General features: G+C 46.5%; 1 protein-coding gene across 2 annotated transcripts in view; it reads left to right on the forward strand.

The window, feature by feature from the left end:
• Positions 1-23,055, forward strand: part of SH2D3C (SH2 domain containing 3C) — a 75,013-nt gene that overhangs the window by 22,093 nt on the left and 29,865 nt on the right. For both annotated transcript variants that reach the window (XM_083485779.1, XM_083485780.1), the window contains one exon: positions 7,639-7,678. In XM_083485779.1, coding sequence (XP_083341905.1) covers positions 7,639-7,678 — 40 coding nt within the window. The remainder of the gene's footprint in view (positions 1-7,638; positions 7,679-23,055) is intronic.

Genomic DNA, 23,055 nt, shown 5'->3' on the forward strand with positions numbered 1-23,055 from the left:
CGCGACCTTACGTTCTATTCAGGATGTGAACAGGGCTCCGGAATGAATCCCGTTCTCATCCCGAGGTACCACTGTAAAAGTAAAATGTGAAAGGAACAGGATTTGTCCTCTGTTCATGGAGAAGGAGCAGGCTTTAGGGGAAGAGCAGTGACAAAACATCTGCTATGCACACAGACGGTCACAGCTTCAGTCCCCAGCAGCACCTCCAGGGAGGGCTGGGAAAGATTCCCTGTCTGGAACCCCAGGGAGCTGCTGCCAGTCAGTGCAGACAGTACTGAGCGTGGTGTCTGACTGAGTGTAAGGCAATTTCCTACATCACATGCTTCCTGTGATTTGAACCCTGGAGTCCCCTCAAAGTATCTGCTTTATATACATTATTTACACAATGGGCTGCACGTGATTGGTTAATTCCAGAATTCTCCTGTAGGCCAATCAGGTTGTGGATTCACTTCCATCTGGAGCTGGATTGGGTGGCTCCTGCAGACCAATCATACTGCTGCATTGTTCTAGGACCAATCAGACTGCTGTATTCTGGATCCTATTCAATACATAACACCCATGTTCTAGTCTTGTTAGTCTAGCCTTATAAACAAGTCAGACAATTGCGCCATCTAGCTCAATATTGTCTGCACTGACTGCTAGTAGCTGGACCCGGGTGATACATCACTCAGGACTGTTATGATGGCTGTTTCACCTGGCACTATATTGCGAGTGAAACTGCCATTGCTCCTGAGTCCCCTCTGCCACCAGAGCCCAGTGCGCTGAGGGAAAAACAAGCTGCAACTGGGTGCTGGAGGCAGAGGGACTCAGGAGCAATATAGTGCTGTGTGAAACCACCATCACGCCCTGGTCATCATACAACTGAGGGAGGAACAAGGTATATTGGGGCCAGGGCCTGTGTAGCTTGTTCCCAGGAGGAAGAGGCAGCCTGTCTGCCCATGCCAAGGTGGCAGTGGCCCAAGGCCACTGAAATATACTCAGAGTCGAGAGTGGATTTCATGCTCTTTATTCAGCTCATAGTAGTGAGGAGGAATGGAAGTTTCCCCAAAATATCTGCTTTATATACATTATTTACACAATGGGCTGTACGTGATTGGCTAATTCCGGGATTCTTCTGTAGGCCAATCAGGTTGTGGATTCACTTCCACCTGGAGCTGGATTGGGTGGCTCCTGTGGACCAATCAGACTGCTGCATTGTTCTAGGACCAGTCAGACTGCTGCATTTTGGATCCTATTCAACTCAGTACATAACAGCCACTGTGCGAACAGCTGCCTCAGCTGCCGTCATATCACAGGTGGGGCACCTCTTCCTCTGCCCTTGTGAAGGCAGAGGCAACCTTGTGAACGGAGCTCTTGGCTACTGCTGTGTGGCTGCCTTCGCCTGGGAGGGTGAAGCTCCCAGTGGGAGGATCAAGCTGCATCGGTCCCGGCCTTGCGAGGCGCCAGGATGAAGCCACCTTAGTTTGCTCAGTGGGAACAGTGGTGATTTCAACCCAGCGTCTTGTAGGGCTGGGACCAATGTAGCTTGTTTCTTCCTCCCTTTCAACATCACAGTGTATCACCAGATTGCCAGATTGCGATGTTTGGCTGGTGATACGCTGTTGGCTGTTGGAAAGCTGACATCGCCCAGGCCTAGTAGTAGCTCTCCAGGATTTCAGAGAAACCCTCTCTCCCACCCTATCTGGAGATGCGTATCTTCTTTCCACCTGTTCCTAGTCTGCTAACATTCAGCCGTCTTTTGAGGTCCCCATGTGCTTCTAGCGTTATCAGGATGGAAAACCTTTCTCTATCCACTTCTTTCAAACCTATGCATAATCTTAGAAACCTCTACCATACCCACATTTTCTTCCAAACAAACTCTGAACATCATAAGCGTTCCTCATAGGAAAGTTGCTCCCTTTTTGTTCTGCCCTTTTCCACGCCTTTCTCAGCTCTACAATATCGTTTTGGAGATGAGCTGAGGATGGCCTTCTCATTTGTCACCGCACAACAGCAGCACTGGTCCCATTAAATCCCTGAAGTTTTCTCCTTGGGGTATTTCATGCAGGAGAGGGAACCGTTTGACTGCCCATTTCCCCTGCTGGAGGGAGGGCTCACAAGCAGCTGTTGTGGCCTCAGCTGAACTCACCAAGGCCAGGATGTGTAGGCATTAATCCCGCTCCCTTTTGATTCCAAGTTGCATTTGACGCAAGTTCTTGCAAGAAACAGCCTTAAATTCCAGGGAGCTGAGGCTGGGTGATGGCCGTTCTTGCTCCACTAAGCCAAGTGACCTCTGTGGGTCTGTGGATTCTGGAGTACTGGGTTCAAGTGCTAAGCATAAGAACACAAGAAGAACCTGCTGGATCAGGCCAATGGCTCATCTGTTCCAGCATCCTGTTCTCAGGACCTGAGCACAAATGCCTTCAGTTTTGATCTTGGCTTGGTTCCAGAGGAAAACACAGATACAACAACAGCAGCAGCAACAACAACAACAACAACAATTTATTATTTATACCCCACCCATCTGGCTGGGCCTCCCCAGCCACTCTGGGCGGCTTCCAACAAAAATATTAAAAATGCCGTAATACATCAAACATTAAAAGCTTCCCTAAAGAGGGCTGCCTTCAGATGTCTTCTAAAAGTCTGGTAGTTGTTCTTCTCTTTGACATCTGGTGGGAGGGCATTCCACAGGGCGGGTGCCACCACCAAGAAGGCCCTCTGTCTGGTTCCCTGTAGCTTTGCTTCTCGCAGTGAGGGAAGCGCCAGAAGGCCCTCAGCACTGGACCTCAGCGTCCGGGCAGAACTATGAGGGTGGAGATGCTCCTTCAGACATACTGGGCCTTTGAGGCCGTTTAGGGCTTTAAAGGTCAGCACCAATACTTTGAATTGTGCTCAGAAACGTACTGGGAGCCAATGCAGGTCTTTCAAGACCAGTGTTATGTGGTCTCAGCGGCAGGGGGGCAGCTATTTAGTGAAAAGGCAAGCAAATAGATCCTGTCCTTGCTGTGCCTGACATGAATGGTCCTTGCAGGGCTGGATCAATACATTTTGCTGCCTGAAGCAAAGTATGAAATGGCACCCTCCCATTCCACATATAGAAGTAGTGCAGACTGGCAGTTTCATCAACACTGTGGTGGGATAGCCTTCTTTACCAGACCCAAGGGCAGCAGCCTGTCTTTGTGAGTTCAGGGCAGGTCACATAGCACATTCAGCTTTGTCCTACAAAATCTTGTTGCTGTTCCTTGTCCTCCCAGCATCTGCCACTTGAGGTGGCTGCCACACTGCCTGGTTCCTGGAACAAGGATGACCAGGTCCAGCTCTAGTTTTCAGAGGGCCCTTGCGCTAGGCACCCCTCATGGGCCACCTCCCCTCAGGGAGCTCGTCTCTTCCCCAGCGGTTGCTTTTCCTGCTCACTGCCAGTCAGAGAGCCAACGAAGCAAGCAGGCCATGTCTTCTGTTTATTCTTTCAGTGTACTTATGTCCTGTTTTTCTCCCAAGCTGGGATTCAAGACGGCTCCCAACATTTTGAAATGTAATTATAAAATACAATGTAATGATAACAAGCTAGTTAAAAAGAATATATCAAACACATTTAGAACCATGTGGTTAATGTATGGTTTGTTCTAACAGCTGCCCAGTGGCCATTATCACCTGCACCTTCATCTCCAAAGGCCTGTCTGAAAAGGAAGCTCTTAGCCTGCCAGCAGAAGGATAACAAGGAGGGAGCCAGCCTAACCTCTGATGGGAGGGAATTCCTCTATCTGGGAGCAGCCACAGAAAAGCCCCTCTCTCATGTCACCACCACAACATGGCTCTGATGTTGATGGCACCAAGGAAAGGTGTTCACCCAAGGATCTTAGCATCTGGGCAGATTTGGGCAGGGAGAGATGATTGTTCAAGTGGCCTGGTCCCAAGCCTCATAGGGCTTTAAAGGTCATAACCAGCACTTTGAATGGCGCCCAGAAATGGACAGTAGCCAGTGAAGTTGTTTTAACAGAGGAGTAACATCTTCCCTGTACCTGGCCCCAGTCAGCAGTATGGCTGCAGCATACTTGACTAGCAGAACCTGCCAAACCCTTTGCAAAGGCAACCCCACATAGCTCATGTCACAGTTGTCCTACAAGGGCATGTAACAAGGGCATGCGTCACCCTGGCCAGATCAGGCATTCTGCTGGTCCCACCCCATGGAAAAGGGGAATAGATGCAGTGGGCTATGGGCCCTCATCAGATGCCTGCCATGGTGTCTCTTGGCACCAGCCATCAGGGAAACAGCAGTCCACAGGGCACAGCTGCCGGGGGTAGAATTTACTACAGCCAATCCTGCTCTGGGACCTTTCAGCTTTGGTGTTCTGTCCTTTCAGCCTTAATTCCTCTCCCCAATCCTCTTAGTGATGTTAAGACCAGTTTCTGGAAAGATCGGGCACTTGGATAGAGTCAGGTAGCTCTGGGAGGTTCACACAACTATGTTGTCGTTCTAGCTGTATTTAAGAAGCGGCTTAACTGAGCTTTGCCCTGCATTGAGACAATCCTCTAACAAAGCCAGTCCCTTCATCCGCTTCTTCCCTCTCCAGAACTTGAAAAGTGCAGAGGTAATTAAAGGCAACTAAACACAGGACTTTTTAGTGGAATTGGCCAGGATATGGACTCCTGATCCAAACCTAATTTGCAAATGAAGTTTGGTGATCCAGACCACTTCTAGTCCCACCTTCTCTCGGTTTTCCTTCTCAGAGCTCCCAACAGCTCCCAACTTGCCAATGCCATCATCATGGTTTTAAACACAGGGTGATAGAGGTTTAACAAGCATGCACAAAATTTTAAGGTGTGGTATTGCTAGGGGATAGCCAAGGATACCTAAGACCAGATCTTTTGCACAAGTAGCAAGATCTATTGATCTTTCCCTGCTTTCTTTAATCTTAAATTTAAAAAAGAAGCTTTGCTTAAAAGTCAGCTTTCCCTCTGAAAGTCAGCCTAAGTTTGCATCATGCATAGGAATTAACACCTGCAAATATAGGGTTGCCATACATCTGGAATATGGCAGTCAAAAGCAGTGTCTGGGCGGAAATCGCTAAAAATGTCTGGGAAAATGTGGATTATGACAACTCACGTTGGAAGTCTAGATTTTGCTCAAAAAATAGCTAAATAACTTCATTTTTCTTTTTTGCTCAACAACCTTGGGCAAAATTAAGAAAAGCTCAACAACTTTTGTGTCCTGACTTTCATTTTTTGAAATATGGCAACCCTAGCAAAATGTGTCATGGACTTCTTTGAAGCACCTGGCCCTGGTGTTAAGCCAAAAAGGCCCCTTAAGTGGCTTACAAAAAACAGTATTAAGACAGCCCATGAAATCAGGCTCACAATTTTAAAAGATATAACACATGAAGAAGAAGGAAATAGGAGGGAGGAGGGGAAAGCAAGTTCAAGCAGAAGTTCTTCAAGTTACAGTTGATTCATTTGTGAAATGTTGAAGGGCATGCTACCTTGATAAGAAGCTGCCATTATTATTATTATTATTATTATTATTATTATTATTATTATTACATTTATATAATGGTTTTCAGCCAACCAGAGGCCCTTCACTGCGACACAATCCCATGCCAATGAGACTCACCCACTTCAAAATGTACCACCCACAGTGCACTTGATATGGTGGCGCTAAGAAAATGGTAGAAGGAGGAAATGTGCAATGGTAGGATCTGGGAACACCAGGATCAGCAGATTTGATGCTGAGGGCAGCCAGTCACACCCGCCCATAGCTGTCAACTTACAGATTTGAAAATAAGGGACCAGCAGCCTCGAAAATAAGGCATCAGCAGCCAGAATAAGGGATTTTAGTCAACCACCTGAAATACGAAGTTAAAAGGGACCAGATAATTTGGGAGAGCAGCGCTGGTTTTTAGCCCTTCGTTTCCAGAGGTTGCTGCTCAATACACCAGCTGACGAAACACTGCAATTAAATAACTACAAGCAGCAACCACTTTTCGCGCAAAACGAAGTCCAAGCTATGAAGATGCTGCTGCAATTCTGTATCTTTTCTCTCGTGCTCCATCTGCAGCTCTCAGTTCCATCAGGAGGAAGAAAGGGGGGAGGAAATAGCACCCAAAGTAAACCCACAGATCAGACCACCTATGCTAGTCTACCACTACAATCTATGGGAGAAGCACTTGTGGTCCTTCCTCCGCTTTCCCCCTCTATGGTTAGCCCTTGGAACACCTGCCCGCACCTCCGCCTCCACCGCCTCCTTCTCCTCCTCCTCTCTCTGAACCTCTTTCTCTATGGTTGCCCTTGCTCTCCTCTCAAGGCTTCTCAGCAATTCATAGGCCGTGCCAGGCTGCCCATCTTATCCAAGTCCTTTGGCGGCGCAGCCGCAGTATGGCCTAGCAGGAGTGGCGGTGGGCATAGGGGAGGCCCCAGGCAGAGACGTTCAGTTTGATGGCCACGAGGAGGATGGCGGCAGAAGGGCCCAAGGCTCCCGCCAGTCCCGGCGGGGAGGGGGCCCCGGGGGCCAAGGCTGGTGAGAGGAGGCTGGAGGGGGGCAGGCCGTGCAGCCAAGCAACACAGTTGGAGCCTCCCTCCTCCCTGGCCGGCAGGGAGGGAAGGAGGGAGGGAGAGGAGCTGCTTCCTTTGAAACCCGGGAAATTTAAGGGACATCATCAATAAGGGACAGCAGCAGGACCACGGCGCTGGGATAAGGGAGTTTCCCGCCAAATAAGGGACGGTTGACAGCTATGCTTCCTTCATCCAGTTTGCCTCTCTGGCAGTGTAATGAGCATCAAAAATGGCAAATGCCTACAAACCACAATTTGAGCACAGAGTTTTTAAATTCATTTTCTAGCTAACTGACAAAAAGCGAGGCCTCAGTAGCACCAAAGAGCAGTAGCGTGGAAGCAAGGGTCTGCTTCAAGACTGGCAATGCACAGCCTCCAGAGAAAGAAAAATATGACCTAGTGTTCAAAATGGTCCCCGAAGCAGCCAGTTAAATCTTCATGCAATAACCACATTTCCTTCAGCAGGAATCCTAGCTGCTTCAAAACTGGAAACTGTAAGACAACCAAGATCAGTGTAACAGCCTGATAAAAGTCGGGATGTGGCAAAGTAGTTATACATGACCATGCAAAACTATTAAGGGGTGATTTTTATTTTAATACGTAAAGCTTGCTCTTTTGTTAGATTTGGGATGGCTCAATATAACTTAATAGTTTTTAATGGTTTATATTTATTTTCATTATTTCTATACAATTCTTTATCACACTAAACCCAAGGCATCTCTTGGCATGGAAACAGTAAATTGCAACCAATAAATACGGAAAATCTCTGTGTGTGTGTGTGTGTGTGTGTGTGTGTGTGTTTGTGTTTAGATAACAATAAGATAAAAATATAGTCTCACGTCATATAGCAATAATCACAGTCATAGTGACTTTACTATTAGACATCCATTAAGTCTAAAAAGGAGTTCTTATAAGCCCAACACATCCTGAAGGAGTCAGGCTTCAACCCTAACAGTATGGTGTCCATGGTATAGTGTGAATGCAGTTCCCGGCCTGCAATCTCGTTGCTGCTCCCCTGCCCTGGAATAGCCATCAGTGATGATACCTCTGTTTTGGCATTTTCTTTCACCCACTTTTTAATGAGGCTCACTTTTGATTTCTCTCTCTCCTCTAGGCACCAGGATGGACTGGGGTCCGGCAGTGAATACGTTAAGGTAGGAAACCAATTGCCACCTCCCTCCATTTCTTGCATTCCTAAATTAGGGCCATCTCTAAACCAAATAACACTCCAGGTGAGAAGCATCTTTGACTCCCATCTCCATCTGCACCAACACTTAAACAACCTTTTTAAAAAATAATCATCAAAAGTTTGTTGAACAATGCGCATGCATGATTATTGGCATTTATATCATTTGCATATGTGGGTCTGATCATAATCACTCCTGCACATAGGGAGTAAACCCATCAAAATGAAGCACCTCAGTTAGTCATGCCCATCAACCTCATTGGGCCTCTTTTAAATATAACATGGTTGGGAAAGACCATTACTGCTTGTGTGAGCACAGATGTAAATGTCATCATCATGATCTCTACAGTTGCATAGTATGAGGCCTGAGTTATTGGCTTTTCATGTTTATTTGATTGTGTCCCATAATTTTTCTAGCTGTTGCTTTATTTGTTAATTGCTCAGAAAATTATTACCCAGAAGGTGGTGCTGGGGGACCCCTATTTGATGCCTTGGCTAAATCGCGCTTCGCACATGAGCGCAAATGCCAAATCGCGCGCACCTGCGCTGATATGGCGCTTCAGGTTGCACTCTTTTCATGTTGCGAATGGGCCTCTGGAACGGATCCCGTTCACAACCAGAGGTACCCCTGTACAAGGGCCATCTAGCCCACCTCCTGCAATGTGCAGCTTGAACCCATGATCCTGAAGTTAAGAGTCTCATGCTCTACTGACTGAGCTACATGAAGCTGCTGAGACTGGTTGTCCAGAGTTTTGGAGTTCAGTGTCAACAGTATGCTGATGACACCCAGCACGCTATTTGTCTGTTCCACCTAAATCCAGGGAAGCTGTCTCAGTTTTAAATCAATGTCTGTCACCTGCAATGGACTGGATGAGGGTGAACAAACTGAAACTTAATCCAGACAAGACAGGTGATTTTGGTCAGTTGGAAAGCAGATCAGGGAATAAGAATTCAGTCTGTGCTGGATGGGCTCAGGTCTGCAGTTTGGACATGCTCCTGGACTAATAATAATGCTAACTATTATTAATACTAATAGCAAATTAAGTTCTCTCATTCCTAATCCATAAACAACTGAAACAACACCACCCACAAAAAGGGGGGATGTATCACCAGACTTGGGACCAGAAGGTTTGCGGGGGGAATTAACAGTGGGAACCCTTAAGGAGGGAGAACCCCTGAACAGCCTGATGAGGACTGAGCATTTCCAGTAGCAACAAAATACAGTGGTGCCTCACAAGACGAAATTAATCCGTTCTGTGATTCTCTTCGTCTAGCGGTTTTTTCATCTTACGAAGCAACCCTATTAGCGGCTTAACACTATTAGCGGTTTAGCGGCCATTAAAGGCTTAGCGGCTTAGTGGCTAAAAGGCTATTAGCGGCTTAGCAGCTTAGAAAAAGGGGGGTGAAGCGAAAAAAAATCTCAAGACTCGCAAGACATTTTCGTCTTGCGAAGCAAGCCCATGGCGAAATTCGTCCTGCGAAGCCCATCGAAAAACGGAAAACCCTTTCGTCTAGCGGGTTTTTCGTCTTGCGAGGCATTCGTCTTGCGGGGCACCGCTGTATGTCAGTGCCGGATTTCGGGCTCTCAAATGTCAATGGTGCCCTGTGTGATGCTAAAATTTGTTGCCCCCCAATGCCTCTTGTGCTCCATTCTACAGCACTGTCGTGCTACCCTAAAACTGTCTCTGAATAGGCTGACTGTGACTGACTGTTGGGTAGGGTGGCAAGAGCAGAAAATAGGGAAGGGAAGGGAGAAAGTGGAAGAGGGCTGGAGTAAAACAACTGAGGCAGGGGTCTCTAGTCCTTGGGCGCGGATGTCCAGACCACTGGGAGAGTGGAGATCCAGAGGGCTCTGCCTTCCTGTGCTGCTCGTACAAGGCAGCATCAGCTTCCAGGCTTGGCAGGGCTGGGCCCAGAAAGTAGCCGCACCAAGCTGTTGCTGGACTCCCACCTGTAAAGCACAGTTGGCATGACTAGTGGTCAGGGGTGATGGGAACCAAAGCCAAACAACAGAGGTAAAGGTAAAAGTAAAGGACCCCTGGACTGTTAAGTCCAGCCAAAGGCGACGATGGGGTGTGGTGCTCATCTCGCTTTCAGGCTGAGGGAGCCGGCGTTTGTCCACAGACAGATTTCCAGGTCATGTGGCCAGCATGATGAAATCGCTTCCGGTGCATGGAGGACCATGACAGAAGCCAGAGAGCACGGAAACGCCATTTACCTTCCCAACGCAGTGGTACCAATTTTTCTGCTCGCGCTGGTGTGCTTTTGAATTGCTAGGATTGGCAGAAGCTGGGACAGAGCAACAGCGATTCGAACCTCTGACCTTCCAATCAGCAAGCCCAAGAGGCTTAGTGGTTTAGACCACAGTGCCACCCGCTCTCTTCATAAGCAACAGAATGGGGCACAGGCTACCCATTCCTGTCTAGAGGGATGAGAAACCCTGCAAGCTGTTTCATACAGGGGAAATCATTGATCCACCAGGCCCTGGTCCCTCTGCTCCAGCCTCCGCTTCTGCCTCCAATTCCGGACTGCCCTCTGCCGCAGCCTCTTCCTGCTCACTAAAACTTGTTACCTCTTCAGCTTCTGACAGCTCCTCCTCCCAGTCTGCTCCCTCTTGTCCCTCCAACCACTCATCACCATCGCACTCTTGGGCTCTGAGCCTTCATCCTCTTGGGGGTTCCCCAGCTAATGCCTCCCACCACTCCCCATCATCCAGACAGTCCATGACATTTGCATTTGTTCACCTGAGGTGGCGGTGAAGGCCTAGCTGTGGTTGTGCTTACCCTTTTCTGTTGTGAATCACCCTGGGATCTTTGGATGAAGGGTAGTGCACAAATTTAATAAATAATAATAATAATTTGTTCATGGCAACTTTTCCTAAGCTAGTGGCTTCTAGATCTTTTGGACTATAACTCCTGTTGGCCTCAGCTGGCATACCTGTGTTGTGCTGGCGGGGAATGTTGGGAATTTTAGTACAAAATGTCTAGAGAGCACCAGCTTGGGAAAGGTTGGTGTACAACAGGGTGTCAATGGAGATGACCCCTGGGGATTTTGTAAGGGCCCTGTTTGCTGAAGGCAAGCTTCAGCCCTTTCTCCAGCTGTCACATGGAAAGGAATGCAGATCTCCTCAAATCTATCATGAAGTTGCTGCTTATCCGCCAGCAAACTATTAACATTCCTGAGGGTTGGTTAGGAGCCCACAATGGCACTGGCTAAACTTTGATCCTGCAGTTTGCCTGTGCTGCTAAGTTTATTGCAGGTCAACGTCACTGAGCGCTGTTTCTTGCATCCGAACTTCCAGTGTGATATCTCAGGAATTGCTTGAAAATCCATCCAGGGGCTCAAAACATGTAGTCAGCTAGAAGAATCCCTTAGAAAATATGCCTTCCCTCTGATGTAAACACCCCCTCCCACACCATTTACAGGTCTTTTTAAAACTTAAAACGTTCCAGCAAATAAATATTCAAACATCTTTTGGGTTACAGGTAGGGAGCAAGGTGACCTATTTATTGAATGTTTCTGCAGGGAGCTTTGAAGATGTTGTGCCGCAAAGCAAATGTTATCACACACTTTCCGGTGCCCTTTACCATTACTTTCCTCATTGTCAAGTCCCAGACTCCAGACAGGTATTGCCTCAGAGGCAAAATATTAGCAACAGACCAGCACCGCCACCGCTCCAATAACCAGATGCCAGCCTTACAGCAATATTAACAAAGCCAGAGAACAATTTCAGCTACATTTTTTATTTGTATCTTGTTTTTCTCACGTTGGGACGCGGGTGGCGCTGTGGGTAAAAGCCTCAGCGCCTAGGACTTGCCGATCGAAAGGTCAGCGGTTCGAATCCCCGCGGCGGGGTGCGCTCCCATCGCTCGGTCCCAGCGCCTGCCAACCTAGCAGTTCGAAAGCACCCCTGGGTGCAAGTAGATAAATAGGGACCGCTTACTAGCAGGAAGGTAAACGGCGTTTCCGTGTGCTGCGTTGGCTCGCCAGATGCAGCTTGTCACGCTGGCCACGTGACCCGGAAGTGTCTGCGCATAGCGCTGGCTCCCGGCCTCTTGAGTGAGATGGGCGCACAACCCTAGAGTCTGTCAAGACTGGCCCGTACGGGCAGGGGTACCTTTACCTTTACCTTTACCTTTACCTCTCACGTTATCATCACAAACAACTCTCTGCAGTAGTTAGGCTAAGATGGCCCCATTGGCACAGAACAATAATGTAAGGTTACTGGCTTATCGAGGGACGCGGGTGGCACTGTGGGTTAAACCACAGAGCCTAGGACTTGCCGATCAGAAGGTCAGCGGTTCGAATCTCCATGACGGGGTGAGCTCCCGTTGCTTGGTCCCTGCTCCTGCCAACCTAGCAATTCAAAAGCACGTCAAAGTGCAAGTAGATAAATAGGTACTGCTCCGGCGGGAAGGTAAACAGCGTTTCCATGTGCTGCTCTGGTTCGCCAGAAGCGGCTTAGTCATGCTGGGCACATGACTTGGAAGCTGTACGCCTGCTCCCTCGGCCAGTAAAGTGAGATGAGCGCCGCAACCCCAGAGTCGGCCACAACTGGACCTAATGGTCAGGGGTCCCTTTACCTTACTGGCTTATCATGGCTTACCACAAACCAAGCACATGCAAGCAGAGTCCTTGTCCAGTTGCTCTTCCGTGGGCTCCTGTTACACCTGAAGCAGATTGTGGTTTGTTGCTTCCTAACAAGCCATGGCAATGACTTTACTGCACCACTGCTTAAAGTGTCAAGCCGTATATAAATTGTTGGAATAAATAACAAACAAATGAACAATTGTTTAAGGCTGGCTAGCAGTTGTGGCTTCTCGGGGAGAAACTAACCCAGGACTCCTGGTTCAGATGTAAAGGGAGCCAAAAGATCTGCTTCCTCCTAGCCCGTTTTCTGCTGCTCCCCAAGGCCTATGTAGTTTAGCAGTGGAGATGGCAGCAGCAATGGCACCTTTAATTTAATTTAATTTAATTTTCGTCTTTACCGCTTTGATTCTTTGCTGTTTCCTCATTGTGGAGCTTTTTCTGCAGTGTTCAGTGATTGCTTCCTGGAGGGCTTGCTCCCTTCCTCTGCTCACAAGATACAGATCTACAATATCCGTAAAATAGTTACCACACATGGGACCTGCAGCAAAATGTTCTGCTGCCAGCCAGCCAGCCATGCAATACAGTCATACCTTGGGTTACAGACGCTTCAGGTTGCGTTTTTTTCGGGTTGCAGACCGCCAAAACCCTGAAGTACTGGAACGGGTTACTTCTGGGGTTCAGCCGTCTCTGTGTTTTGAGGGAGAAGTGGAACCCGTGCCTTTTGAGGTCCCTCTAAATTATGCATGTGCTTAGGTTATGTCCATTATCTCCAGCTAGCCCATAGACCTTCCCTTTGCTCTCCCTTGTGCAGTTATATGTGATATTCACATCTCCTGACTCGTATGTTGGGGTGCTTCTTTCATTAAAGCACAATCCATGTGGCTCAATGCTGCCTCTTCTCCCTCCCTCCCTCCCTCCCTCCCTCCCTCGCTCCCTCCTTCTTTCTTTGTGCTTTCTTACCTTTTGTTCTTAAAGTCCAGATTCTCAAGCATGGCAGAGACAGCACAGGCTGCTCCCAGGTCCTGTCATGTTAAATAACAGACCAGTTGGTGGGTCCCAGGAGGGCAGGGGTACGGGGGGGAGGATTAGGAAGAGAGGAAGTGAGGAAAGCTGACATTTCTGAGGGCTGTACACATGGGGAAATCTTATTCTGTGCCCAGAAAAACCCGGGCACTGTTCTGTAGCCTGAGTGAAACCAGACACAGCCTTTGACGGACAGGCGGGTTAATGGGGTGGGGCATGGGTGGGCCTGTCCAACATTGGAATGTGCCTTTCCCCACAGGAACTGCCTCCACCTCTCCCCAGAAGTTCTGTATCTGTCTAGGGAAGGAGTACCCCACTCCCTACCAACTACCTACGACAAGAGAGCGGTGGAGTGCTTTTCAAACAGTTAATAAATAATAATAATAATAATAATAATAATAATAATAATAATAATAATTTATTATTTGTACCCCACCCATCTGGCTGGGTTTCCCCAGCCACTCTGGGCGGCTTCCAACAAAGATTAAAGATACATTAAAATGTCACACATTAAAAAATTCCCTGAACAGGGCTGCCTTCAGATGTCTTCTAAATGATTATTATTATAAATGTCAGGTAGTTATTTATCTCTTTGACATCTGGTGGGAGGGCATTCCACAGGGCGGATGCCACTACCAAGAAGGCCCTTTTCCCTGGTTCCCTGTAACTTGGCTTATCGCAGTGAGGGAACCGCCAGAAAGCCCTCAGCACTGGACCTCGGCGTCCGGGCAGAATGATGGGGGTGGAGACGCTCCTTCAGATATACTGGACCAAGGCCGTTTAGGGCTTTAAAGGTCAGCACCAACACTTTGAATTGTGCTCAGAAACATACTGGGAGCCAATGTAGGTCTTTCAAGACCGGTGTTATGTGGTCTCAGCGGCCACTCCCAGTCACCAGTCTGGCTGCCGCATTCTGGATTAATTGCAGTTTCCGGGTAACCTTCAAAGGTAGCCCCACATAGAGTGCATTGCAGTAGTCTAAGCGAGAGATAACCAGAGCGTGCACCACTCTGGCAAGACAGTCCGCGGGTAGGTAGGGTCTCAGCCTGCATAGCAGGTGGAGCTGGTAGGTAGCTGCCATGGATAAAGAATTGACCTGCGCCTTCATGGACAGCATCACAATCAGATTCTTCCAATCCAACATCTCTCCCCATCTTTCAACCATCATCTGTTCAGCCATCTCTCTGTCCCCATTAATAGATGGAAAGAAGAGTTTGTGTTTGGAACTCCCTAACGGAGCACACAGGCAATGAGGTTCCCCATTGTTTGTCCCAGCATCCCTGTATTTACTATATTCCACCCCCACTGCCACCTTGCCTCCAAACAGCTCAGGTTAGTGCACCTGGTTCCTCTCCTGCCCCTCTGTCTTATTCTTACTACCCTGTGAAGTATTTTAGGCTGAAACTGAGCATGGGAGCTGCTGTTGCAGAAGGTTTAGAGGAGGGATGGGAAATTTGTGGCCTTCCGGCTGTTGCTGGACTCCAGCTCCCATCAGCACCAACCAGAATGGCCAGTGCTTTGGGAAGATGGGAGTTATAGTCCAACAACATCTGTGGGACTTTCCCATCCCTCATTTATTTATTTATTTTAATAATTTTTTTTTGTTTTTTTAACATATAATTTCCAACAATCATACAACATAACTTCTTATCTTATACAATGTTTTAGACTTCCATCAACACCTCTGATGATTTTTTGTTCTTTATCACTTATTCTGCATTTCTTAATTTCTCTCTTTTTTATATATGATATTTATTAAGTTTTCAAAGGAAAAAAAATTACATAAGTAAAAAGAATAGACAAAAAGACAAAAAGAAAAAGAAAAATACAAAATACAGAAAAAAGATAAAAAACATTTAAAAAGAAAACACATCAATCTTTCCATGTCATATATTCATATCCTTGTTTCCCTGACATCCTCACACCTCCCTTTTTTGTATTCCAATTTAGTTAGTTGATTCAGCAATTTCTTTCCCTCTTTGTTTTTATCTTAATCCTTTAACTTAATATAATATAACTTTAAGTTCTCACCTGTTAGTAATCCATTTTTCATACACCTTTAAAACATTACTGCTTTAAGTTCTCACCTGTTAGTAATCCATTTTTCATACACCTTTAAAACATTACTGCTTAAACCACTTAACTTCATTCTGACATCATTCTAACATTCATTAATTTTACAATATTTCTGTAAATAGTCTTTAAATTTCTTCCAATCTTCTTCCTCCGACTCTTCTCCCTGGTCTCGGATTCTGCCAGTCATTTCCGCCAGTTCCATGTAGTGCATCCCCTTCATCTGCCATTCTTCCAGGGTGGGTAGATCTTGCGTCTTCCAATACTTTGCAATAAGTATTCTTGCTGCTGTTGTGGCATACATAAAGAAAGTTCTGTCCTTCTTTAGCACCATTTGGACGACCATGCCCAGAAGAAAGGCCTCTGGTTTCTTCAGAAAGGTACCGTATTTTTCGCCCCATAAGACGCACTTTTTCCCCTCCAAAAATGAAGGGGAAATCGGGGTGCGTCTTATGGGGCGAATGCCTGCAAGCCTCGCGCGCCCGGCAGGAGGTCCCACCGGGTGCGCGAGGCTTGGGGCGGCAGCGGACTGCTTGCGCGCACCTAGAAGCTTGGGGCGCGCTGAGCTCAGCACGCCCCAAGCTCCTGGTATAGCGCAGCGATCCGCTAGCCCTGGGAGAGCCCCGCGGCTCTCCCAAGGCTAGCGGACTGCTTGCGCGCACCTAGAAGCTTGGGGCGCGCTGAGCTCAGCACGCCCCAAGCTTCTAGGTGCGCGCAAGCAGTCCGCTGCCGCCCCAAGCCTCGCGCACCCGGTGGGACCTCCTGCCGGGTGCGTGGGGCTTGGGGCGGCAGCGGACTGCTGGCGCGCACCTAGAAGCTTGGGGCGCGCTGAGCTCAGCACGCCCCAAGCTCCTGGTATAGCGCAGCGATCTGCTAGCCCTGGGAGAGCCCCGCGGCTCTCCCAAGGCTAGCGGACTGCTTGCGCGCACCTAGAAGCTTGGGGCACGCTGAGCTCCGCACGCCCCAAGCTCCTGGTGTAGCGCAGCGCACCTGGGGGGGAAATAAAATTTTTTCCTTTATTTCCCCCCCAAAAATCTAGGTGCGTCTTATGGGCCGGTGCGTCTTATGGGGCGAAAAATACGGTATATTTAAATACCCTTTTCAGTTCATTATAAATCATCTCCCAGAAAGCCTTAATCCTTGGGCATGTCCACCAAAGGTGAAAGAATGTACCTTCAGTTTCCTTACATTTCCAACATTTATTATCGGGGAAATGATAGATTTTTGCAAGCTTGACTGGTGTCATGTACCACCTGTATATCATTTTCATAATATTCTCTCTTAAGGCATTACATGCCGTAAACTTCATACCTGTGGTCCATAACTGTTCCCAGTCAGCCATCATTATGTTATGTCCAACATCTTGTGCCCATTTAATCATAGCAGATTTCACTGTTTCATCCTGTGTATTCCATTTCAACAGCAAGTTATACATTTTTGACAAAATCTTAGTTTTGGGTTCTAACAGTTCTGTTTCTAATTTTGATTTTTCCACCTGGAAGCCAATTTTCTTGTCCAAATTGTATGCCTCCATTATCTGATAATAATGAAGCCAGTCTCACACTTTGTTTTTTAATTTCTCAAAACTCTGCAATTTCAGTCTATCTCCCTCTTGTTCCAGAATTTCCCAATATTTCAGCCATTTGACCTCCATATTGAGCTTTTTCTGAGCCTTCGCTTCCGTCGCTGACAGCCATAGGTCCTTATATCTTATCCAAACATTAAATAATGCTTTCCTGACAATATGGTTTTTAAATGCTTTATGTGCTTTGACCTTATCATACCACAAATATGCATGCCATCCAAATACATTATTAAAACCTTCTAAATCCAAAATGTCTGCGTTTTCCAGAAGTAGCCATTCTTTCAACCAGCAAAAAGCTGCTGATTCATAGTAAAGTTTAAGGTCTGGCAGGGCAAATCCACCTCTTTCCTTTGCATTTCTTAATTTCTCTGTTACTTTTAATTATCATTAACTAATAATTCTCATAATCATTCTTGCAATATTTCAAATAGTCCTCCTTACAAAACTTCTTGCAGTCCTACTAGTGTAATCTGTTCATTACAGTTTTCAAGTAGTTCATATATTTACTCCAGTCTTCTAAGAATCTCTGGTCCTGCAGGTTTCAAATCTTTCCTGTTAATTTATATAATTCTGCATAGTCCATCAATTTCATTTGCCATTCTTTTTCGTCGGTAATTCTTCTTGCTTCCATTTTTGTGCCAATAATATTCTTTCCATCCCTCATTTAAAGGACACTCCGGTCAGGATGAAAGAGGAGCAGCAAGAGGCAGTAACTCTCCAGCTTTCTGAATACCAGTTGCCAGGAAATAAGAACTGGCGAGAGAGTTGCCATTGCACTCATGTCCTGCCAGAGGCATCTGGATGGTCACTGTGAGAACAGGGTGCTGGACTAGATGCAAAGCCCTGTGGTGGCCAAGCTCAACCCAGTGCCGCTCACCCTTCTCACACAAGGCCAGTGGCTCTCAAACTTTTTTTCTGGGTCACACTTTCAGGATAAAAATTTACTCATGCCACACCATTTTTTTTATTGATAAGAAATACATAGGAAAACAAAAAGAAACAACTCTTAGTGCTTGATTTATAACATAGAACACAGCGGGTGGCGCTGTGATCTAAACCACAGAGCCTAGGGCTTGCTGATCAGAAGGTTGGCGGTTCAAATCCCCGCGACGGGGTGAGCTCCCGTTGCTCGGTCCCTGCTCCTGCAAACCTAGCAGTTCGAAAGCATGCCAAGTGCAAGTAGATAAATAGGTACCGCTCTGGCGGGAAGGTAAACGGTGTTTCTGTGCGCTGCTCTGGTTCGCCAGAAGCGGCTTAGTCATGCTGGCCACATGACCTGGAGGCTGTACGCCGGCTCCCTCGGCCAATAAAGCGAGATGAGCACCGCAAGCCCAGAGTCGGTCACAACTGGACCTAATGGTCAGGGGTCCCTTTACCTTTACTTTATAACACGATCATGGGACATCCAGAAAGTTTGAAACAATGCAGCTGAATAAGAACATGAATCCTTTCCAAAATATAGTTATAAATGAGCCTCTTACATATGTACATTAAGTATATCTACAAACTCATTAAGAGGTGTGAGCTTGCTTTTGCTGAGTAATCTCATTTATATTAATTTACAGATAGGTAGCCGTGTTGGTCTGCCATAGTCAAAATAAAAAAATTCCTTCCAGTAGCACCTTAAAGACCAACTAAGTTAGTTCTTGGTATGAGCTTTCGTGTGCATGCACACTTCTTCAGATACACTGTGTATCTGAAGAAGTGTGCATGCACACGAAAGCTCATACCAAGAACTAACTTAGTTGGTCTTTAAGGTGCTACTGGAAGGAATTTTCTCATTTATATTAGTATCACTTGATGCTCTTGCTCTCATTTTGAAAATATATTTATCCATATTCTGCAAACTGGAAATAATTAATTTCATACTATACTATACTATACTATACTATACTATACTATACTATACTATACTGAAATGTATAAATGTTTCTCCAATTGTCCTTGAATCTTCTTGCCACACTTTCCATCTTCTCCTATCACAGCAGTGTGGCACATGACACACCCTTTGAGAAGTGAGAACCATTGTGCTTGGCCGATTGGATTTATATAAAAAACCATGGATCCCAATCATGGCAAGAAGTAAAAAAGAAAATGCCCCATCCTAGCAAAAAGCAGAAGACTTTGCTCAGTCACCATCACCTGAAACACACCATTCAAAAGACATGAGGTGGTGTCCATAATGGCAGCAACAGTAGTGACAATAAGCTCATTTGCATAAAATTAGTACAGACTGTGGAACTCTACTTTCCTTAAGTTATTCACAAGAGTTGGTGGCAGCCACCAGCTTACCTAACTTTCAGAGGGAAGAGGGGAGGTCTGCCAACAGGTATTAGCTATAAAACTAAATAGAACCTCCATGTTAAAAATATATATATATACCTGTGAAGACTGCCCTCCCTCCGACAACAGCAAAGTTGTTTTCAGCCAAGTCCTATTCAGGGTAGACCTGCTGAAATTAATGAACCTAAGTTAGCCAAGTCCACTAAGGGTCTACTCACGAGAAGGACTAACATTGAATAACAGCCTGTCAGAGCGCTGTTGACCACCCCGTTTGTGGGCTTCCCAGAAGCATCTCTTTGATAATGGTGGGAAACAGGTTTCTGGACCAAGTGGGCCTTCATTTGTTCTGCAAATAATTTTTTGTTCTGCAAAGACTATCTTCTATTTTTAGCACAGACGACCCAGCACTGACTATAATAGGCTCCATTCCCTACAGCTGTCTGAATATTAATATTCCTTTCTGAACCCCTTGGGCATCTGGCTGGTCCCTTGTGAAAACCATACTGGTCTTCTGGGTGCTGAACATAAAAAAGTATACAAATCAGACATACTCTGCTTCCATCTCTCTCTCAGGTGTGTTTGCAGTGTCCTTTCCCCTGAGGAATTGCACTTGACTTGTTTGAATTAATTACATAAGGGAATGAGCAGTACTATTCAAATATTAACTGTGCCGTACATGGCCCATGGAATTTGTGGGTGCCTGGCCCTTTCATGGGCAATTTTGTGGGTGCTCAGGGCCCCAAGGAGCTGGCATCTATGGGGGTGGGGGTGGTGAAACAGCTCCTGGAAAGGGGGAAGGCAAGACAGAGCAGCCCCATCTCCGGCCACCTAAGGTGCTTTGCCCCAAACAAATAGCATAAGGTTGTGAGGCTGATTTGGTTTCTCTCATCATCAACAACAACACATTTGTACTTTGCCTTTCCATAGTAAACTACACTCAAAGCTACTCACAACATGAAGAAAATGTAAATCTCCCGCTATGTTTCATTACCTGTGTTGTGTTCTGATCCAGGTATATTACACACTTTTTCTTTGCCAGATTTAGGTAGGTAGCCGTGTTGGTCTGACGAAATTGTCCAGTAGCAACTTAAAGACCAACTAAGTTTGTTCTTGGTGTAAGCTTTCGTGTGTATCTGAAGAAGTGTGCATGCACACAAAAGCTTATACCAAGAACAAACTTAGTTGGTCTCTAAGGTGCTATGGACTTTTTTTTAATATATTCTTTCTATGCTAATAAAGGAGACTGATTGACCAGGAACAAGACTAAGATAGCACCACTGGTTAGAGTGTGGTACTGATAATGCCAAGATTGCAAGTTTGACCCCCGTAAGGGACAGCTGCACATCCGTCCATTGCAGGGGGTTGAACTAGAAGGTTCTCAGGGTCCCTGTCATAGTGGATAGTTCAGTGAAGGTGTCAACTGAGTGTGTGGCTACTGTGAAAGGGGCAAATTCCACATTAGAGATAGTTAGGAAAAGAACTGAAAATCAAATGGCCAGTATTGTAATGCCATTATACAAATCTATGGTGTGACTGCATTAGGAATGTAAGTTTTTCTAAAAAGGGAACAAAGAGAAAAGATATCAGAGCCTGGTGCAAAACCCCAGGGACTCAGCGTCCCCCCCCCCCAGACACCCCCTAACAATGTCCATGGCCCCTATCAAGATAGGCTGCCATTTGTAGAGAGCAGCAAAATAAGGAACAGGCAGACCTGATTCCCTTTGGCTCAGTCAACCAGGAAAGCCCCACCGAAATCAACGAGGACAGTGACCTTGAAATTCATTGTTCAGAAAATGTTATTTTCCCACAAAGAAACCTCAGTTAGGGAATAGAGGCTACAAACACACACGCACCTTACTTGAGCTTATTGGAAGCTCGCAGCAGAATCAAGAGATGACGGAATTGGCAGTATGTGCAAGAGATTGGAAAACTAAAGAAGTACATTGATGCGTGCGCATGATGTATTATGCAGCATCGACAGAAGCTACTCAAGGGCAAACCTAGGATAACCCCTGCATTAAGTTTAATGCCTGACATTATGCATGGAATTTTAAGATTGCAATCTTCATCCAGCTTGGAGTCACAGAAGTTTTTGCATCTGCTGCCAAGAAGCAGGCGATGATGTGCTTACTAGAAGATTGGCACCCCCAGTGAATCTGGCAGGATACGTGGGATTGGCAGGGGACAAGCCTCATAGTTAAGACGAGAGCTCAAAGCTGTGAAAGCGGGGTGGTAAGAGTTTATCCTTCCCTGTACACCGTGGCCTTCTGCCCAGCAGGATAAATAAGATGGGGAGTGTTGATGGCAAGTTTTTTGGGATGCTTCCAGACTCTCGCCATATTTCAGGTGGGGTTCAACCACATTTGGCACGTGCAATTAAAGTGGATTTGGCACTCCTGTGCAGCAAACTAGAAAACTCGCCCAAAGTAAAGGGGGAAAAGGGGGGAAGGATGAAACTGAGAGGACCAGGATGTCACGAGTTGTTTAAAGCAGAAAAGTCTCTCAACCTGGCGCCGAAAGGGTGGCAAAGGTGGTGCAAGGTAAGCGTCCCTGGGAAGGTGGCTCCATAACGAAGGAGCCACGATCGAAAAGGTCTTCTGGTTAGCTGCCACACTTTGTTTGGCAGGGGCACCTACACCTATGAAGGAGATCTTAAGGTTTGGCTAATCCCCTTTTAAAGCTGTTAAGCTAATGGCCCTCACAAACAGTGGTGCAGTGTGGTAATTTTAGACTCTGGAAATCTGTTTTGAATGCAGGCTCCAGGTTCAGTCCCTGCCATCGCCTGGTAGATGGGCCAATGATCTGACTCAGTACAAAGCAGCTTCCTGTGTTTTAAAGATGGTCATGGGTTCATTTGCTTGCCAATGTGACAGCTCTGCTGATTTAATTTTTTTTTGTGGGCGGGGGAAGGCCTCCTGCTCATTCTGCTGAGTGGGGCTGTGGACACCTGCCTCCAAATCCTTTCCATAGGCTTATCCATACTTACCTTTTCCAGCCACAGGTCTGTACTTAAAAGTTCGTTGTGGATGGGTTTTGGGTTTTTTTTGCTCCAGAGCTTTCCCCATGAAAACCTGTTCTTTAGTACTCAATTGGAGCAAATGCCAATTTGGGTTTTCTGAACTTTAAATAGTGGGGCTTTTTGTTTTTGTGAGGAAAGGTAAGTGTGGATAAAGCCTCACTTCACAACACGCTGGGATACTGTATTCCATGTTGGCAAGGAAGCTCCCTCAGTTGCTGCACCCCAAAATGTGAGAGCCATGTTGTCTCTCCCAAATCAATTGCAACATTGCTAAAAAGATGCCAGAAAAAGGAGATACACTGAGATTCAGTAAACTGGAAGATCCATTTAGGTATCTGAGAGACCTCTCCTCTGTGGATATGCCATTTGTTAAGACAGTGCTGAGCTTGAGGAATCCAAAGTCTGACTTGGTCAATTCCAGCTGCTCCAGTTTAACTCAGCCCTTTGTTCATAACTCTGAGGATCATGTCTTCTTGTCCAGGACATCTTGCTGCTCAAGGCAAAGTGCAAGATGGTGCCACCTCCCCTTCCACACATAGAAGCTGACCGGACTGGCAGTCAAAACGGGGGCTTAGTCACATCTGATTTTTAGCACTACATCAGAACAAATGGCAATTGGGTTTTCTGTGGATTGCAGTTTGTTCTGATCTATAGGTAAAGAATGGGTTTTCCGGGGGGGGGGGGAGCAGTTAGAGCAAAGGCAAAACGGCTCAGACATGTGGATGACCCCTTGCTTCCACATTCTCATATTCAATGTCCCCAATGACATCTG

The sequence above is a fragment of the Podarcis liolepis genome (genome assembly GCF_965112155.1).
Source record: "Podarcis liolepis genome assembly, chromosome: Z".
Lineage (NCBI taxonomy): Eukaryota > Metazoa > Chordata > Lepidosauria > Squamata > Lacertidae > Podarcis > Podarcis liolepis.